The sequence below is a fragment of the Bombus pyrosoma genome, linkage group LG6 (genome assembly GCF_014825855.1).
Source record: "Bombus pyrosoma isolate SC7728 linkage group LG6, ASM1482585v1, whole genome shotgun sequence".
In the NCBI taxonomy this organism is placed as follows: domain Eukaryota; kingdom Metazoa; phylum Arthropoda; class Insecta; order Hymenoptera; family Apidae; genus Bombus; species Bombus pyrosoma.
The window spans coordinates 5,851,168-5,872,505 of record NC_057775.1 but is presented as its reverse complement, the minus strand read 5'-3'; the positions used below and the strand labels follow the sequence as shown (position 1 = coordinate 5,872,505).

The following is a 21,338-nucleotide window of genomic DNA, read 5'->3' as shown; positions in this document are numbered from 1 at the left end:
TCAAATTCCTTGGCGTGAGAAATTACTTTGAAGAACTTTTTACTGATGTCGTTCGACACTTGAATCACTCGAGGCTAGATTTTTCTTTTAACAATAAAGCCAATAATATAATAATTCAGGCTATAATACACTTAAATTTTTAACAAATATTTTTAAAAAGTATACTCGTCATTCTTAAAATTAGATAGATATGTGGCTCCATTTATAATGAACTCTCATATCCAAATGGTCCTCTACGGTGCTGGAAAAATTATGGCGAACTAACAGTTTTCTTAAAAGTTACCTTCAAACATATTCTATTATTCTGATTACTGTTCTGCCTTAAATACGAGTACGACCGATTTCTAATAACTTTCGTTTGTTAATATTAAAAAACTGTCAACGCTGTTCCATTTTTAACGAATACTTGCAAGCAGTTTAGCGACTCAATCTCTAAACGATTACTTTCAGAGTACATTTGTACATGTATCGCGAAGGCCGCAGGATAACGTATTGATTTTCAAGTAAAATCAAACTGCCGCCATCCAGCTGTGTCTATAAATCTCGGGTATAAATTTAATGAAATAATTTCTGCAGATATATTTTCGCAACGGGCGCCAACGTTTTGAAAGAGAAAATCCCGTTCCATGTCTTCTTCTTTTTGCGAGGTCACGGCTCCATTCAAGCGCCACATGAATAAACGAAATATGGAATGTGACAGGAAGAATATTACGATGATAGGAAAAATTAATTCACATTGACTAACGAGGTCGTTTTTAAAACTTGTATACCAAAAAATAGAAACAGTATTTTCATTTACATATATATACACACACACACACATAAGAAACAGTATGAAAAAAGAGAAACATGAGAATGGTATTACTGGAAAAGCAATTTACGCAACGCTGCCTTTCTAAGTGATAAAGCAAGGAAAAGAAACGTTCAACAAAAGGGCAGGATCAGCCCCGGGAATCCAACGAAGAAAGTAACTTCTTTATGAGGTCAGTGGATGGTATTTTCACTGATATTCCTGCAAGAAGGGGGTTTCGTTCCTTTATCTCGCTCGAACTTGCAGAAGCTTCAGCATGTAGGGAACAGGTCAGCCTGAGATCCTGACATTTCCCCGGTGAACTAAATTGGGTCGCCCCGTAAATCCTCGGGAATACAGGTCAAAGTAAATTCTTCCAGCATTAGACAGAGAAAGAGCACGGGTTGCATCGGCCAAGTACTCTTTAAACGGTTAACACGATCAAATTAATCACCACGAGTATCATTTGTTTTTCCTAGCGATTTAAATCAGGGAACGCCTTACTCGATACTGCGAAAGGACGGTCGTATAAAACGTGCCATTGATTTTATTGCAAGAAGCACTTTGGAATTTCTTGGAACTCTAAGAACTAAACTTCGATATTTTAAAATTCAACCTTGATCTTTTCACAAAATTGTGGAACTTGTACAGTATGATACACTATTTTTAGTAGAATAATAAGAGAATTGGGAAAATATTGTGCACCTTAGATTCCTCTAGACAAGAAAAGATATCAAAAAAGAAGAGATGTAGCTCGAAGATTGTTCATAATCGAATTTAGCAAATTACAAGACGAATTACCTATTTCTACTTAAACGTCATACTGACGCGAATATTCCTATTTTATTCTAATATATTGCCCCTAAGTTCCTACCTTTTATAAGTCGTGAAAATAAAGCGAAAGACGATAGAATCATCGTTAAAGCCATAAATATGTCAAGACGTAAAAGAGGAAAATCAGTACTCTGATTTACTGGATCACATAATAAACGCGTAGTTAAACGAACCTTAAACGGCCATTTCGCTGGAGAGTGAAATGCACTTTTGAACATTACGGAAGCTTCAACGAAGAAGAACGCGGTGCTACGTGTTTCCTCTTTAATGTGTCTACAGCTGAATAGAACTGCAGGCGTCAAAGGGAAATTGCGCACACGAATCACAAGATTACCGCATAGAATGCAAACGCGTGGTATGCACGTTCTCGGGGACACGGGCCATCTTCAGTAACACACGATCCGGCCAGCAACGCCATGCTCGATAGGGCGTGGTCCTCAGGATCGATACCATAAAAAGCTCGCTACACCACCGACTTCTTTAATAAAGTACGTGGCTTTGCGTGTACGCGTTTATATTAAGCGTTTCCACGAGTTTTATGCAAATCACCCATACCTTCCGTAGGCGCGCGTCCGATTACGCCCTTTATCACGCACATCTAGCGACATCGTGGGCATAGCAAGTGCTATCGACGATTCAGCTGTAGAAAAATATAGTAATTGAAGAAAGCATTTGAATACTTATCATAAACAATCTTTATGAACATATCAGACGCGCTATATGAAAACTTTTTGGAATTTCATTAACACTGTATAACCTTGTTTATGCAAATGTTATTTGAAAGTATGAATTTCGAACGAACGATTTCAAGTATTTCTTACATTACGATGCCTTGCCTCAAGCATTTAATTAACTGTTGCGTTAATGGAAATTATCTACCTTGCTTATGTAGAATAATTATACGATAGGCTGTTATGAAATAATGGCGAAATATTTCCAATTGAATGAAGAATAAAACATCAGTTTCCACGGATGTTTCCAAATGATAGAATATTCTAACTAAGGGCGGCAGTATGATAGATAAATGTACGATTATTATAATTACGGGACTCGTATCAAAAACGACCTTCGTCAAAGTTTTCAGTTTCTCTGACGTCAAATCTTGCCTTCACTATGAAGCGTGTGTTTGTTACAATCATCTTGTAACTTCTATGTACATTTTCGGATTTATTTCAAATTTTATCAATAGGATGAAAATCGTAACGTGTCGTACGTCATACAAAACCTTTTATATGATACACATAATATATACATGTATTTAGAAAAAGTTTTTTTATTCAAATACTTTCATAAGCCATTGTACACTGTACATTTATAGTATTCCATAAGAAGGTATTTGTAATTGTGATAAAAAAATTCGATACTTTGAAATTCGTATTATAATGTTCATCGTTTCTTTGGTATTGATAAGCGAGATGTATACTCGTGAACTGATCAAAGTTTATATCGATGAAAGAGCATATATTCGTAACGCAAACTGCACATCCTGCCCTGGATTTTGGCATATGGGAAGGGTGGTCTGTTTCTGCTGCATTCGGGTTAATTACTTAATTAATTAAGCGCGAATGTATATCACACGATCGCACTTGTACAAATACATATACATATTCATGGGTCAAATGAATATTAATTGTTGAACTATCGCAAATCGTTTCTGTGAATTACGGTATGGCGAAGAGTTATTAGAAAGCAATTATGTAGCGATTACTACTCCGTTGACGATCATAAATCATTGACTAACTGTGTTCTGATACTTTTGTCTAATGAACTACGCATTGAATTACATGTTACGTATTAATTAATGAAAAGGGATAAAATATTAATTACAGAGCAATAATACCACATGATAAAGAACAATAATATTTATTTCGCTGAAAATATATTTTTATTTTGTTAGAATTGTGATTATTAGAATATTTAAAATTTCTTAATAATATGAATGAACAAAGAAAACTTATAACAAATAAAAGTAACATTTCTACCGAAACACAAGAACGGAGGAAAACAAAAGTTTATTCACGAAATATTTATACGTCGCTTTGAAAGGGACAAAAACCTATAGGACTAGCCATTCAAATCCGCTGAAAGTATCAACTTGGCACATTTTATATTCTGGCGTTGACGTAGCGAATGTTTGATGATACTTTGTCTGTAGTGCGAATGAAAAGAGAATAAACAAGAAGGAATAACTCCTTTCACCTGGCTGATTCTTTTCATTTCGCTGTAAACTTTTGCATATTCAATAGTTTCAGGGTTAGCACTCTCGCATTTCATTTGAACGTAATTCCTTCTATCTTCGTTTAACCTAATAATATTCTAATTAGTCTAGCGATTAAAATGTAATATTAACAGGAGCGTGTTTTACTTACATTGCGAGCATGTAGTTTCGCGTTCGAGAAAATTAAAAATAAAATGAGCAAATATAGATATCAGGTGAGCATAAAAAATACGCGAGAAAAAATGCGTATCGATTCAACATAAATTTTCCACGATGCAATTTTCTATCGACCCTTGGTTAAGTCAGCACTGAATTTTCTAGGCTATCGATTATTTCCTCCTTATTAAACGTCCTTGTTCGCGTATTTAATTTAATGCTTAACACACTCGCTGTTATTAAAATACGACTATTTTTCCCCAAGAGCTGCATGAAGATAGAGATATCTTCTTTCTCCTTTCATAAAGAGAAAGCTAGTAGAAGAGAATTTACGTTTTTAGATATTTTTATTACAATACTTAAAAACAGAAAGCCAACGATTGCATTTTCAATTATTGCCGAGAGTCTAGCAACTACATTTAGATAATTAGAATGACGCGACGTACGTCACAAATAAGAATGATACTTTTAGAAGTGAATGATAACAGAGTACTAAGCACGTTTCAGTATTTTACCAATGACAAAGACAATGTTTCTACCATTTACTTAACTCAAGAAACACCAACGAAGTATAAATTTCGTCTGACTCAACAAACTTTGAATACTTGGTGCTTTGTTTGCACGCGTGCCAAGAATGTGCTCGATTGATTTAGTTGTGGCAAAATAGTCAAGGGATTAAGAAACTTCTTTTCATGCGCAGCACGATGCCTTCAGATAGTATGGACGACATTGAACTGAAAAATATTCAACTTCAATTTCCTCCGCTAAGATGCCTATCGAGAGACGACAGTTCTGTGCGAGAGGAAAGGGTTGAAACTGACAAAGGGAGTTTGCTGGTGGCTGTGCAAGGGAACCGAGCAAAACCTGCCATTCTTACTTATCACGACTTAGGCCTTAACTGTGAGTAATCAATGTTTCTAATTATTTCTAGAGGCTATCGTGGATCAAATTTCACCCCATGTGAATTTTGTTCTAATACCATCCTAATATCATTTCTAACCACCTCGAACAATAATTTTTCTATTTTTCATCTAATATCGTATAGTAACGAAACGTTTAATTGCATTTGTTCGACTTTATTGATTTCTAAGATAAAAAAGATATAGCAGTGTAAAATCTTACCTATAATAGTATTAACGAGACTTCATTTGGGAATAGCAGAGATTAATATAAAGAAAAATTACGGAATATTCCCAAATAGATTTTTGACTTTATATTTTAAAAGCAATAGCTGTATTCTAATTAATATGCACTGTGTATGAGAGTGTGGTAATATTAGTTAAAATTCTTCAAAATGTCGTTGTTGGAAAATAAAGTGAAAAATCAGACCGGAAATTTTTCTACATCGCTCGAGAGAAGAGAAATAAATGATTTTATGTGAATTTGATACGGATGGATAAGATTTTTGATTGCAGAAGATATTAAAGGAAAACGTGGATCGTTATTTTCAGATATATCGAGCTTCCAGGCGTTCTTTAATTACATCGATATGAGAGTTTTACTCGAAAACTTCTGTGTTTATCATGTGAATGCACCGGGTCAAGAAGAAGGTGCACCCACGCTGCCTGAGGAGTAAGTACATTTTCTACAGAAAGTTTATTTGTTTCTCGAAACGCGTTATAAATTTATTTTATCTTTCTTTTTTTTCCTTCCAATAAATACAATTTTAACGTTGGAACCGCTGCAAACCTTCAGGCTTTCGTACTAAATAGTCGATGAACAATTTATACAAAGGACCAATTTCTTTTTCCATTTCGAACATGATCCAACAAACGCGCAATTGCTAGCAGCCACACCTAAAGTCGATAAGCGACCACTTCCAATTATCAACCAGGTTCGAACGCCGATTCCCTTGACGTGTAGTAACGAGTTTGCTAATTAACGCGCAGCACAGCTGACAGTGACGAAATAAAACGAAAAATAGAGACAGCTGATTTCTCAATGTTTATCATATGCGCACGTATTATACGTATGAATATTTAAATATCGTTGAAGAGCATGATACGCGCGCGTCAGTTGACGACAGTGAATTCAATTAGTGCAAATCAATGACCTAATTAACATCCTAATTAGTCGAAGCCCCGACTATGTTCCTACTTTAACATGTACCGCGGGTAATTCCCCCGTGTCTTAAGAGCGATTCTCTCTCCTTTGGCTCATGCCTGCGCGGCAAATTCTTTCTTACGCTTTTCCCTCTATCGCCGTTTGCATTTCTATGGATTCCATCTTATCCGGCTGTTGCGCAGTTCGCCGTTTCGTTATTCAATTTCTCATGAAATCGGGAAACGTTAGGTCAGGAATTTATTCGAAGATCTCTGTCATCAATCGTTGAACTATAATCGTTTATTATTTGAAACAATAAAATATATTAGATACTATATAGAGTTTTGATAGTAATGTTTTCATATATGTACGATAGCTGACGAAAGATTGGTTGCAGATTGGTTTCAAACTTGATCAATATGTATAATCATCATAATCTCATCACGGTGTTAATAAAATTTCTGTTGCGAATTATCGACCAAACAGCAACCGGTCAGGTCAAACCGATTGGTCAATATCGCGTACCTCGAATGACTTAACGCTCAAGGTAGAGAAGGTTTGATAGATCGAGTGTTAGACTAATCTAGCACTGTATTCGCACTTGTTGTATAAAAGTAAAGCGTGATGTTATGAACACGGCGATGGTAGGATCTTGTTGGGAGTAAAGTATTTCACCCACACGGTACGATGTCTGATGATGAACTGTCCTAGTATGTTGCTGATTTTCCCCACCAGCCGTTGGGTCTCGTGCTTTCCCGACTGGGATTTTTCCCGGGGTTTTTTACCTGATCTCTGAGTCATTAGATTTACAGCTCGGGGAGGACATGTAATTTGGAATTTCCTAAAGAAGAGATAGGAGCCATAAACGGACGGCTACTCAAAATTCCAAACAATTTCAAAATGTTTTATATAACACACATGATACACGAAAGTTTTCTATGATAAATGTCGAAATAATTTCGTGAGCTATCATAAACGATTCGATGTTACGATCGATGGCAAGAAGAAGAAAATTTCGCAAACCGCGTGACACAATCGCTGAGAATCGTTTACACTGTAGAATTGGAAGATTGACACTACGTCCGATTAACCTGACCTCAAACAATCGAGGTTCACCTCGACGGACGTATACGTAGCTAAACAGAGTGTTACGGAATAATTTAGACTGCAATGCAGATTTTCATGCAACCAGCAAATACGAACTATTCCCACTCGCGTGCCAAATCCGTAAAACTTGATGACGAGTATATCTAGTCGAATATTTTGTTTCCGATCGATCGACTTGGTGATACTCGAGAGATTGTATTAGATTTTTGTAATTTAGTCAGAAGAGTCAAGATCATAATTTAAAATTCGCATCTTAAAGTCCATGTAAACATCTCGTATATTATTTTCCAAATGCCTTAGAATAATGGCCTAAATTACAATAATGATTTCATAATGGCAACTAATCATACTTTTAGAAGTAATTTACATATTCCTATTAGTGCGTATTTGCATGAAAGAATTTGCAGATACAAATACATCAGCATTAATTACAGCCTAAACGTAATCAACACAACAATTTATGTTGTTGATATGAAACTAATAGCATCCCACGTTTGTTGCCTCTGATGTACCGTATTACGAAAAACATAAATCCCGTTTCACACGTAGGATGCAATGATAAATATTGGCGCACGATAACTACCTAAGGTCACGTGGAAAATTGCTTTGCACGTACCATCGATTCCAATTCAAATTGAGAATTCACCATATAATTTAGTTTCCTTGCCGCATGTGTCAAACATCGACACATAACACAACTCCCGTAAAATGTGCTTCTTGTATCAAATCCAAACCTAATATCTCTTACTGCGCATCCAACAGACAAATTGTCACAAAGACAAATTTGTTATATCGAAACATAAAAGAAAAATTAGACGCTAAATCTTATTTCTAAATCGTATTACAGTTACGTCTATCCGTCCATGGATGAACTGGCTGAACAGTTGCTCTTCGTACTGGGCTATTTTGGCCTGAAATCCGTAATCGGTTTTGGAGTCGGCGCCGGGGCCAACATACTAGCGAGATTCGCACTTGCTCATCCGGAGAAGGTTAATGCTCTGTGCTTGATAAATTGCGTGTCGACGCAGGCAGGTTGGATCGAATGGGGCTACCAGAAGCTGAACGTTCGTCATTTGAGGTCACAGGGCATGACCCAGGGTGTATTGGACTATCTGATGTGGCATCACTTTGGCAGGGTGAGAACATACATTTACATATCTAAACCCACTAATTATAGAAATTACACTTCGATATTCTTTCAACGAGAGAGGTAGACTATTGCTTTTCAAATCCTTCGACGGTGCTGTTTATTCTTTTTTTTTTTTTTTTTTTCTTTGTAAGATTCTTCTTGTTTCTTTTTGTAGATAATAGACTCTAACGAAATTAATGTTGAATTTAATATTGTGTTCATAATGTATAATTACGTGCTTTCCAATATTATTCGTTATAGACATCCTTTTCTAATATCGGCAAACAATATCAATTAAACGAGAAGGTCTTAGCAATAAATTTCTAGCACGAAATAGCACGATACGCGTATATAAGAGAATAGACAATAGCCTGGATGACCCACAAAGTTTCATCAAGGCAAGTTAGTTTAAGCAACGTTCACACGGAAACGTACATCGATAAATTATTGACCGAATCGAGTATGCCGAAGGCTCACTCTATCGAGTGTTTCCAAGCAACGTAGGAAATTGGATTAGTGATTCAACGACAATTCCGTCGCTCTTATTATGCAACACGTAGCTCCTTAACGGAGTTACCACATATGTAGGTACCATAAAAAAAAAAAAGAAAAAGAAATAATGGAAGTAGATCGTGTTTATGGTGTAAACATTCGACACAACGAAGAAAAAAATTGTCAGAGATTCAGCAAGTACCACGTATAAAATTTGTTTCAGGGTACGGAGGAAAGAAACCACGACCTCGTCCAAGTGTACAAGAACTATTTTGAGCGTCGTGTAAATCCAACGAATTTAGCGCTATTAATCGACAGCTATGTTCGTCGTACAGATCTGAACATCACGAGGGAATTAGACCCGACGCGTAAGAAGGAAGGTCTCACGCTCGGTGTACCTGTGATGAATATCACCGGTGCTTTGAGCCCACACGTCGACGACACCGTCACGTTAAATGGACGATTAGATCCGATGAACAGCTCTTGGATGAAGGTAAGAGACACTTGCAATATTAATCACCCTCTGTGCTAAGAGACTGTACACATTTGGGGTTTAATTCCGCGGAGAGAGTTTTCACCAAGAATTTCGTGAACTTGGCTTAAAATTCGCCTGATAACGTTTTCTCAGTGAACTTTTAATTGCGAATTATTTAATTATGCTATTTCGCATACCTACTACTGTTAATGGAAATTCAAATGGAAAATATTTTTACGAAGAACATTAAATATCCTTTTACATGAATTATTATTGTTTCTTTGCTACTGTGAATACCGTTGCAACGTTAGATGTAACAGTGAAACAGATTAGCCAACTAATTTAATTTATCCAATTGACAGATATCTGATTGCGGAATGGTACTGGAGGAGCAACCGGGCAAAGTAAGCGAGGCCTTCCGACTGTTTCTGCAGGGCGAAGGATATGGTAAGTGAGCGCCCTGACGAACCACGCTTTAGACGTTAATTATCAAATTGTCAAATGGTTATTCTCATCGATCTTCATCGGTATAAACGAATTTCGCTCGCGCCATGCTATATCGTAAAAGAGCACGTGACCGTCTGATAAAACTAATACTAGTTCCCATTGATTGATATGTTAAAATAAAACCGGTAGTAAAATTCGAGTTAATGCTCGGTCTTTACAACCATTACGTCACGTAAATAAGAGACAACATTGTTGGTTGTTTAACATTCCAAACAATGGATTAGCGTCAATGATTTCATGAAGACGTTCACGTGCTCTCTTGCGCAACGATACGCGGAAATGAGAACGCAAGTGTCGTAAATCGTGAATATTCGTAGGCTTAAGTTCGTTCAATCGATTGCTACAATTTGACGAGTATCGGTATTTTTGGCCTATATACACGTATACCCGAATCAAAGCCAACACAACAAACGAGTTATATACAAAAACGAAAGAAACGTTTCGTGACAAGCTGACCGAACGAATAATCTCTCATCGCGACGTTCCCGACTCCGGTAGTATGCGATCCAATAACGAAGTAACGCTTGTAAATGAAGTCATCCTCGACCACTTTGCCTTGGAACTCGCTAGACTGGTGCGGAAGTCGGTTTAAGCTGCATTTAGCTGTAGCGAGCAACGTTGTTTCTATTCCCTCACCTTTAAATAGAAACGATTTTATCGCAGACTTTTCTCTTTCTGACGTAGACGTTATCAATCGTGCAATCATATTCGAAGTAACTCGACGTTCGCCAATATCGTAAATATTTTTATCGCTTCATTGAAAACGCATAATGAGCGAATACAGAATGTGTTATCACCCCTTTAAACGATTAACGCTAATTACGCGAGTAATTGAAGTTTATTGTTCTTTTTGGCTTCTTGATCACAGAAACACGATGGCACTTATCACATAACACAACGCTTTACCACAACTATCGCCCAGTTAATATGCAACAGAACAGAAAGAAATAAGGTGTATTTATCGCGTGAATAGAGTACTTCGCCGATGATACTACGCCTCGCCTATTCCTTCTAATTATTATCCAACCCCTTTTTACACTATCGATTCGCTTAAAACAAAGACAATGAATTTATTATTTATTTTACATGGTAGGTATCTGCGAATATTAGCCAAGTACGCCCGAGTTGTTCTAATTAAATTAATTAATTGTTCCTATCGTGATGATTATCGTTAATTAATTGTTGTTGTTACGATCGTCTCTGTTATACGAATAGAGTTTTCATGTTGTACGAATGGCGCGATGCCAAGATGTTGTTAATCCTTGATGCATTAAGGATCGATTACGTGAAACGTTTTAACTCTCTTCAAAAAAAAAAATAATTCTCAAATTGCCTTTTATTTAAACCATCGCATCGAATAAATCATTTTGATCTCTCTCTCTCTCTCTCTCTCTCTCTCTCTCTCTCTCTCTCCCTCTGTCTAACGATCTCACCAGCATCCTTGCTACATCGAGATTTAACAACGTCTTCGATCATGTACTTTCCTTCGTTGGAAAGCCACTGGCTCGACTTGATAAATAAAAAGAGGTTTGAAAAAGGATTACGTTGAATTCATCACTTTAGACTCACCACCATTTGTCATTTATTTGAGAGCTTAAGAAAAAAAAAAAAAAAAAGAAATGATTATCGAAGGCAAATAAGAAAAAAAATACATGTTCACCGACTTGCGCCTTTATTTCCCACGCGTCTCGGATCGATCGAGTGGTACGTATATACTAATACCTAGTGCTCAACTGAAGTAGTCAGTAAAGTAGTGTCGGCTTTTTGGCTATTTTGTTTTGCTTCTCAATATCTGCCAGTGCTAAGGATCACGCTATCGTTCAAGTAGTTTAGACAGAAGATATACGACGTATATTGTTCTGAAAGTACTTTGATAAATATCGGCAAGAATTTACGCTTTTACTGTTCGAATGGCTCGTAAACTGTTATGAAGTAGCATCAGAATTTCCCGTCAAACGATTTATTTGATAATTTCTATTTTTTTTTTTTTTTTTTTTTTTTTTTTAAGAAAAAGCGAATTTGACACTTACTTTGCAATGTAAATAGCCAAAGCGTTTCTTAGCGACTCGCGTCCATTTCGTTCGAGTAACAATTTCTCTGACTGCACGAAAGAAGATGAACATGGACGCTAGTCGCGATCTAATCGGTGCTTAATTTTTATTATTTAAATGTATCAGTACACGACAATCGGCCTAGCGATGCATCGCACCTAAGAATGATTTTTTTCAACGAGAATAAAAACGATTATGATAATATTCGCTATGGCTACGCTACGTTATGATCTGTTCCGTTTTTTGAATGTTTTAAAGAGAATTTGTTTTTTTTATGCCTTTTAGTGGTGAGATCCCCGCGGAAGCCCATGACGCCGACAACACCCGAAGGTAATTGTAATTAGGAATTGAAGGCCGCAAGGAGTCAAGCGCGCAGTTGGTCAGTTAGGCCACGTCTATGTGTTAAGTAAGTCGGAATTCAAACTTTTATCGGGAGGTATTAACCGACGATGATGTACTAACAATATCATGGACAACCTCGGGTATATTCTCTCTATTTCTGTCTTCTCTGTCTATGAAGGATTATCAAAAGGCAACTAACTACTGTTCCATTCTGTTAAACAATGCTAACTCTTTTTGGGCTGCAGATGTCGTGGGTTTATGTCTTCGGACTTACTAAACTCTCGTGCATTTCATGAATTTTCATACATCTTGTAGATACATCTTAGAATCGCCATCCCTCTCGCTGTTTGTTTTTGAATGAAATAAAATATCGATCGAGCTTTTGCACGATGAAACAATAGAATCTCGATAAACACTTTTACAATTGTTCTGAATTGTATATGAAGAGTTACAGCGAGAGGATTAGTTCGAGATTGCATTGCATTTTCATATATTTATTCGACTAATTTTTTTATTTAACGAATTTCTTAAAAATCTTCACTACAATGAGGATTCATTTAATAGGATCACAAGATCATGGTAAAGTTTTATCGACTGAGTTCTATCATTGTTTGTTCTTATCGGTAGTTGGTATGAAGTAGCCTTTATCAATCAACGATAAATCAAATATCTTTCTAGAGACACCTTACTATCGCTTCCTCGTAGAAGTCGATCTTTTGAACGGAAGTATACCTAGGCTGTTTTCAAATTTTAAATTATTTAATCTGTTTTCTTATAGCAGCATATACTCATGGTGGGACATTAACAGATAGTATTTATAAAAATGTGCAATGAAAGAAAGACTCCGCACATACTGGGCAGTAGAATAGCGAACAACAAATTATGCCGAATCACATGCCTTGCACATAAAACAATCTCACTCTGACACACACGTGATTCTACCCTTCTTGTTTCTCGTTCTGCATGTGTGCCTTTCTATTTGTTCTGTTCTCTTAATTTTTTTAATCTCTTCGTTCGATCAAGCTAAATGTTTAATTCCTTTTTAACGATTTTACGTTTCGATTTTTATCTCTATTTACGATACGATGAGTTTATTTGTTTTTGAACGAACGGAACATACATGTGGATACATTCGTATTAGAAACCTCGACACGAGGATGAAGAATGTGATTCAGCACTCCAATTACTCTGACCTGGAATTTTCGTTTATTTTTCTTTACAGTGGCACCGCTATCACCGTTGAAAATGGCTGACTACAGACTGGCTTCCCTCGAAGGACTCAATCATGTTTGCAGTAAGAAGATCGACTGGCCCACCGCCACTATACACATCACCGAGAATCCTATATCGGAGGCAGTCGTTTGTTAAATTTTTCTCGAGAAATTCCACAATTTACCATTGGTTATTTTTTTCGAATGACTAAGCATGCAAGAACTTGAAAGATAAAGAAAATGAAGAAAAGAAAAAGAAAAACAGAACGACGCAGATCGAATCGGACGTCGATTTTTTTTTCAAGGCTTCGTCGGAGCAACGATAAACGTGGCTCTAACTTGTAATTTTCGTTTATCAAGCTAACGTCGATTATTCGATTTTTAAGCATATTTTTACTTTGATGTATTCGTTTTAAGTTTACTCTACTTCCCTTTTATTTATAACGAGACTAAGATATTTACAAGCGGAATGAACGTTTCCAATGGTACAAGATATTTTGTAGCAACCGTAATGCACGTTTCACTTGTTTCTTTTCTATTAACGATAGATTAGGTTAGTCGGATAGATTTTATTTCAAATGCAACGAGGATTTTATCGTTTGAATCAATAATACACCGTTTAAGCCGGTTATCGTCCACGGGACTTTTAAACGTAATCAATATAATTCGGAATTAACACGCGAGTTCACTTTTAAAATGCTGGAGACAATTTTTGCCAACACACAACGTGACAATTTTTACTGTTGTAATCCTATGCAATCTTTGTTCAGCGGAACAACGTATTTTTTTAAAATTTCAGCGACTATTATATCGCGTATTACCGACGGTCGTTTTAATAACATGAATTTGAGATTAGGAATATGCGATTACAAATTACATCTGACGCATCGAAAGCCAACAACCATCGTATTCATCTATTCGCAGATACGGTTCTCGTACAACGTCAGAAACAACGAAATCATGGTTTTACTTAACTGCGACTTTTACAAAGGAACAAGATGAAAAAAAGAAACAGAAAAGATGACAGAGCAGAGCAATGATGATTTGAACAGAGCAAGGTTAAGGTACTCGTCGTATAATGCGCGTGAAAAACGGAATTTAGTCTTGGTTACATACGGACCGTTAATTATGGTTTAACGATGGTTCGATTACGAAGGGTAGCGATGATCGAACGGTTTGATCGATAATTCTAAAAGCGTAAAAGTAATAATTATCCAAAACGATGTGCAAAAAAATCGAATTGCACTAAAGACGAACATGTGTGGTAGCACTGCATCGTAGAGAAGCGCGCACTATTTGCTTTCCGTGTTCATAAGGAGATGCAAGAAACGACTGGTAGGTGCAGAATCGAGGGAGTCAAGTTCGTGGAAAGAGCATTGCGCACAATTCGAGCAGATATTCGCGTTTATTCAAACGAATCGACAGCCAACAAAAAGCGCGATGTCTTTTTATAAATTTGAACCCGTCCAGCCGCGCCTACTAAAAGCTTTCCGTGAATCACGAGTAAATCGTCGAGCCTCGTCGTCGCTTACGCATCCTTATCGAATTTGACGAGCTGGCTTTATTACTCGCGATAAATCGATGATCGATCAATAAGACACGTTACACGGTTACGAGCAAAATCGAACGTGTCGCTGACACGATGCGCAGAGAATTAAAGAAAAACGAGGTAACAAAGGTAGGTATCGACAGATTAGACGTGTCGACATCTTCGATGATGTCGCTTGTTCGTTAGCCACGGACACTTTTCAAGTGGACGAATGCAACAAAATAAAGCCTAAAGCAATCGGTCGTGACGAACGACCGTCCGTGTTCTCTCGATAAGAAAAAAATTCTCGTAGGCCTGCACGTGTGATATGTGCTTCGTGTTAAAACAGGGAGTCTGCCCGAGGATATTCGCGCGTTAAACATCCTCGAACGGCTAAATCCTATGAAATAAATAACGTTTCCTTGCCCGACAACGGAACAAACGTTCGTTCATTTGTTTGCGCTCGCGCACCGTTCGCACCCTTTCCTTAGTTTCAAGCGTTTAGAAATAATTAGAAGCGAGGATGTATGTATGTATGCGAGCGTGTGTATGTGAAACCGAGAAAAAGAGGAAACGAACGTATGCGTATGAAAGCATGCGTCCGCGTGATATACATAGGAACGAGGATACGTAGATAATCGTTCAAAAAAGAAATAAAGATCGCAAAAAATTAAATAAAAAAGAAGTATCTGGTTCGATACCTGAATACGGTTCTACCAGGCTTCTTAAAGCCTTTAGCGTGATATGATAAGACGTGCCTGCTACATGATGTCGTACGTAGCTTTCGAAAGTTTCAACGCCTTTAGTTTTATATATTACGATTCCCGTACGTCCCGGATTTTCCCAATTTTCGCGCGTCCTTTCAAAACGAAAGCGTGCAATACGCTACATTCATGGTAATAATCGCCACTGGAAATTCCGCTGAATTCGGCTATCTGAAGCGGACGCTCGAAATTTCTTACATATCTTATATTTCAATCGAGTGAAATTCATATCCAGTCCTTTGATCAGTTTCAATTTTTTTTTTCTTTTTTTTTTAATTAGTTAATAAGTTGTGTAGAAATTATCTCTATGTAAAGAGGATTCTACGAAAATTGTGGAACACGATAAAAAACGATATACACAAAAATTACGAAATTCCTTTGAAATTCCAAAACCCTGGCAAAATTTTTGTAGTACGGCATTTACGACCATCAATGGCGTGTACTGTGCACGTCGGTGAGATATACAGTATCGTTTCTCGATTAATGAAGAAAGAAAGAACGACGGTATATTAATCGGAAAGTCGTAGAAGAAGAAGATGCGCGAAAACACGACGAAAGTCGAGACAAAGGACGTATCGAGGGACGAAAGGTTTAATCGTTTCATGTAAAAGAGAGTTTATAAAAAAAGAGCGAATATATTATAGATGTATACCTATGGCGCGTTATTTAGGCCGGCGAATTGAAGACAGATCTGTAGTCGACAGCTTAGTATTAGAACTTTCAGGCTCGATTCTTCGAGAGGATTGAGAAAATAAAGGTATGCACGCATTAATCATTGCTAAACCGCGAGCGCTATAAGAGTAACCGTAGCTTCGAAGGACCACCGACACATTACTATTAATCCCTTCGTTTCCACGTCGCTCTTGGAGCTGCATTATAGAAACATTCAAGAACGGATTAGATCCACAACGTTCAAGTCTCACGACGTTTCCCTATTAATTATATTTGATTGAACATATCGTGGAAAAGTGTGATACCATTACGCATTGTACAACCGTTCAAGAAGATCTAATCTTAATCTTTAATCTTTCATTGATAATGTTCACGAGTACGCATATCATTAGTACGAATTAATTTACGAATTATATTATATTCGTTATGATTCAATGAAAAAGAAAGAAAGGGAAAAACAACAACTTATCGATATCTCGAGAATTCTATCGTATCTGCACTTTAATTGAAAATGTTAACGATGATTGAATGTCTATAAAGCTCGAAGGGGGTGCGAAACTGACATGGTTGTTGGTTACGAAGGGCTTAAAGAAAAATTCATTTGCACACGGCCGTTCACAAAAAATCGGTATCAAAACGCCACTACAATCTCGCGAGAGGATAGCGATGTTTTTCTTTGAGGTGCTACGTGGAGCTTTTGCCTCCGAAGCAAATTTCCAAAAAATTCCTCGCGCCGTATCATCAAATAGATTGTAGCGGAAAAAATATGTTACTGACAACAACTCAAAGTAAAACAAGGTATAGTACAGTAAGCGAAATAAACTTAGACGGAGCTTGAGTATATCTATAAATATACAGGTTAAACAACACGTGCGCACCGAATATACATCTTGTTATTTATAATAAATGAACATAAAAAGAAAGAAACGGAAATTTTCTTATAAAATTTTCCTTTTCCATTCTGAATCAAATTAATGTTTCCGATTACTCAACTTCTATTTAATTTGTTATACTCTACATAAAAAATATATTTGTTCGTCCCATTTGTTTTTAAGAAATTATTTATTCCAAGAAATGTGGTATAAAAATTATCAAAAAACGGGGAAAGCAATGAAATATTTCTTTATATTAATATGTATGAATCTCGAAACATCTAGGTAAATACGTGCGTGAATGTTAATTGTTATTACAATAATCACGTGGTAAGTAAATTATAAAATCTATCTTTTTCTTAAGTTGAAAAAATATATCATTATTATCATTCATATAAAGCCAACACAGAAAAATTAACGAAAGATATTTTACACACAGACAAAAAACGTAAACGTGTTTTTCGTGCACATGCGCTCTCTACTACCGTCTTATATCTTTGATAATAAACATATTCCTTCTTGTTTCTTTCATGCAAGAAAAAACTGCCAAAAGAACACGCATTATGGGTCCCGGATCTCATCTGGGAACCAGTGAGTCAGGAGGATCTGGTATAACGATTTAAAAGAAGCAAAAGAGCTTGCAGGGAAAGAAATTTGCGATGAAGACATTTGTAAAGGATTTTAGAAGGATAAAATGTACAAATCAAACGATAATATTTCGTTTCCATATAAAGTCATATAGGTACTTCGAATAGAATGAAACATTCGCTTAAAGTGAATCGCCATGTTGCTTTCCTTCATAATCGAACTTCACAATCCACGTATCGATCGTATGAAAGTTATAACGGATCAGACATACGTACAACGATTAAGAAATTTAGTAAGTTGCACAAATAATGTCAATAAAGATTATGTCATAACAAGATTGAGGTTAAAATATGTTACATCGAAATTATTTGTAACAAGTATTTAATTAATAATATTTCTATGACTGTGAATACGTGATGACCAAAGTTTCGAAAATGTCTACGTACAGAAGTTTCAATCATCGGAATTTTATTGCATATAGGTATTCAACTGACAGTATTTTCTTACTTGCATCGCATCACCGTATGATTATGTGCCACGTACATCGGAAAAACTTGCTACGACAAGTATAAGGGTACTTCATTTGTACTTACCTGTTGAAAGATATCGTATAGATAAAAAGTCCCTTCCATTTGCAATCTCTATTTTTCTTCCATCCAAATCGTGCGAAGAACATGTCCTTTATTCACTCTATCTCGAAGCATAGAGATTTTTCCTATGTTTTCATAGTTGAAATTAAAGATAAATTATCATTAAACTAGCACTTTTCACTATTTAGACTCATTATTTTAACAACTAAACGTACATTGTTAATTCACACCGGACACGTTTTGTTACTATTCTCCCTCGCAAACGTTTGTTTGGATACAGTGCTGCCAAATGTCAAATATCGAACTTTGTGTTCGATTGAAATCTCGATATACATATGTAAATAAAGATACCACCCGAAAAGAATGTATTTATTTTTATAAATTAACACGAGCTTCAAATTGTTTTAAATATATTTGATATTATAGATATACATGTTACATGGTAAAAATTATTTACGGTTATTTATTTTCATCCGATAAGAAACCTTACATCGCTTTAAATTAATCGATAGAAAATCGATCGTAGACGTATTTTCTCTTTCCACCGTAGTTCATCGCAACCTTTTTGTATCAAGTTTTCTCTTGGGTACGCAGTTGCATGTGCACACGTACTCTAGATGCGTTCCTCGGCGACGAGAAACCAGTCTCTCGATGATTTTTGCGACGATCAAACGACTACTGTCTTCAAGGAATCGACAGGCCCGTATATGCCGACATGTCTTACCTGGCTCGATGGACAATGACCCGATGCATTTGGATTTTAACTGACAATCTGTGATTTTTAAACAATTAAACAAGTAAATCCTTCTATTCGTATTGTATGCACAATACGAATACAATTACAACATTACATCGATCGTATAATGTCAACAATTAATGTAAGGTTAAGGTGTGTCCATAAACATGGTTCGTATAAACACTAACAATATGATTTGATGAAATATTATTCATTTTGCAATCGCGTATTTAAAAATCGATGTTTATATCTATGCAGGCACTTTCAGCGATGCCGCTTATCGATTCGTTGATCATCGGCGTTGTTCGTAAGCGTCCGTCAGGCCCCAATGTTACCGCCACCTGCCGTCTTCGAACGGAATCACGACTCGTCTTTGACAAGGCGCGCGTATTCTTGACTCGGCCAGCGTGGGAGTAAGGCTGTCCACCGAGAGACGCCTGAGAAGGTGGTCGATCAAGCGCTTTCTTACATTGAACCCAATTTCTTCGTATACGGTTGTCGAATTTTATTAAATTATCGTTCGATGAATATGTATTTTCATCGAACAAGTCGCGAGTGAGTTTCGTCCATTCGAGTCAGTGAAATTGCAGTGTCTTTGTCACAGAGTGTTTAAGAAATCGTTCTTCCCCCGTGTGCAACCGGCGTTGTTACAAAACAAATCACGGTGAAAACGGAGTCGTTACGCGCGCATGCGTTCAAAACGCTTGAATTTGAACGTGGTTCGAATTTTTCGTGCTTCTTGCCTAATTCGAATAAGTAATTCGAATTGAGGAATATTCGCGGAACTGAAACGGAGTGTGTGTAGTACGATGCAGACTTTGAATCATTTGAAGTGGACTGATATATAGACCTGACGAGGAGATTCCGATGGAAGTTTAATTCACCTGATACCGTAATAAGCAACTTGTTACTACTTCTATGACACTTGATTCTCGATGTGGAACTATTTACCATCGCCCTGTTGTCGCTAAATCATTCAGGGGGCGTCCAAAAAAATTCGGAGTGATATATAGTGCGATATTATTAAGTGTGCGGTGCTGGTGTAGTGGATATGCGTCGATCTTTATTGTGAAGGTGCCTGGGGAATTCTTCCTGGATTGAAAGGCCTGGATAAAAGATGAGACTAGCCAGGATCCTCGGGGTTTGCGTACTCCTCGTGGTGGTGTACGTCGTCAAGGCCGACGTCATCGAGGAAAGAGGTTCGTCAATTGTTTATTTTTTTTCTCTTCCAACTAAGAAATCATATCAAGTTTTGAGATGGGAACCTATTACCGTATCAAAACACAGCGTGTAAACATACTTTAGCGAAAAAATTAAAAAACACGGACGCTAGACATTTACGTGTATTAATTAGTTGATACACGTAACTGTTGCTTATGGCAAATAGTTTCTTTTTATTGTGTGGCGTAAATATATAAACTATGCTGTATATAGTTGAATCATTTTAACAGTTCTTATTTGCCTTACATTACTTATTTGCTGAAAGAGCATGTTAATCATTTTTCATGCAACGTACATTTATAAATATATATAAATATATCACGCAATCGAATGAATAAAATTATCACGCAATAATTGCTTTGTGATTCATAGTTTTGCAGCGAAGTTTCATTTGTAAACATAAAACGTAATTTTTTTTTTTATCAAGGTCTTTAATAAAATTGTCCAACAAATACAGTTATTAGAAGTGACAACATTGGAAGTAACATTCTTTTAATGTGAATTTCGCGAGATTAAAAATAATACAAATATGTACACTTCGAAATCTTCGCGATTTAGATACGTCACCTGTAGATTTCACCTGAAACGCGTTATCAAACTTAAAATAAAAATCCACTATCTCAGCAAAACAACAAGCAGACGCTATTACCTTGCAGATAAGCAAATAAGAGATCCCTGGTAGAAACATATAGGCGTGATTCTCTTCCTGTGCTTCAATTTCTTTCTCCCGTTGCTCCACATTTTCGAATCAACGAAAAACATGTATGTTTATCTTTCTTACTTGATGATTAAAATATCAACAAGGGAGCGAAGTAAATGTTTCGTTTCTCGGTAAAATCTATTGTAATTAATGCATCGGCTGCTTAACGACCTCAGATTCTTTCACTTTTCGTCATGTGGCCGTTGTGTACACCGTAAGTTAAATATATCTTGTTAAATGGCTAATTAAGCCTTAATAAGATCGGTTCACCCAGAGCGCTCGGCCAAGAATGAGGCCAATGGTACAACGTGT

General features: G+C 36.6%; 2 protein-coding genes across 11 annotated transcripts in view; both read left to right on the top strand.

The window, feature by feature from the left end:
- The window catches only part of LOC122568285 (protein NDRG3), a 107,857-nt gene extending 90,615 nt beyond the window's left edge, over positions 1 to 17,242 (top strand). For 6 of the 8 annotated variants that reach the window (XM_043727862.1, XM_043727864.1, XM_043727863.1 and 3 more), the window contains 6 exons: positions 4,699 to 4,898; positions 5,450 to 5,570; positions 7,996 to 8,284; positions 8,993 to 9,262; positions 9,607 to 9,691; positions 13,367 to 17,242. In XM_043727862.1, coding sequence (XP_043583797.1) covers positions 4,699 to 4,898; positions 5,450 to 5,570; positions 7,996 to 8,284; positions 8,993 to 9,262; positions 9,607 to 9,691; positions 13,367 to 13,512 — 1,111 coding nt within the window. In that variant the 3' untranslated portion in view covers positions 13,513 to 17,242. Of the gene's footprint in view, positions 1 to 4,698; positions 4,899 to 5,449; positions 5,571 to 7,995; positions 8,285 to 8,992; positions 9,263 to 9,606; positions 9,692 to 12,087; positions 12,209 to 13,366 lie in introns of all 8 variants that reach the window. The other 2 variants (XR_006317040.1, XM_043727866.1) reach the window with 2 other exon arrangements.
- Positions 17,243 to 19,510: 2,268 nt separating this feature from the next.
- LOC122568480 (epidermal growth factor receptor) overlaps positions 19,511 to 21,338 on the top strand; it is a 171,733-nt gene continuing 169,905 nt past the window's right edge. For all 3 annotated transcript variants that reach the window (XM_043728240.1, XM_043728241.1, XM_043728236.1), the window contains exon 1: positions 19,511 to 20,304. In XM_043728240.1, coding sequence (XP_043584175.1) covers positions 20,223 to 20,304 — 82 coding nt within the window. In that variant the 5' untranslated portion in view covers positions 19,511 to 20,222. The remainder of the gene's footprint in view (positions 20,305 to 21,338) is intronic.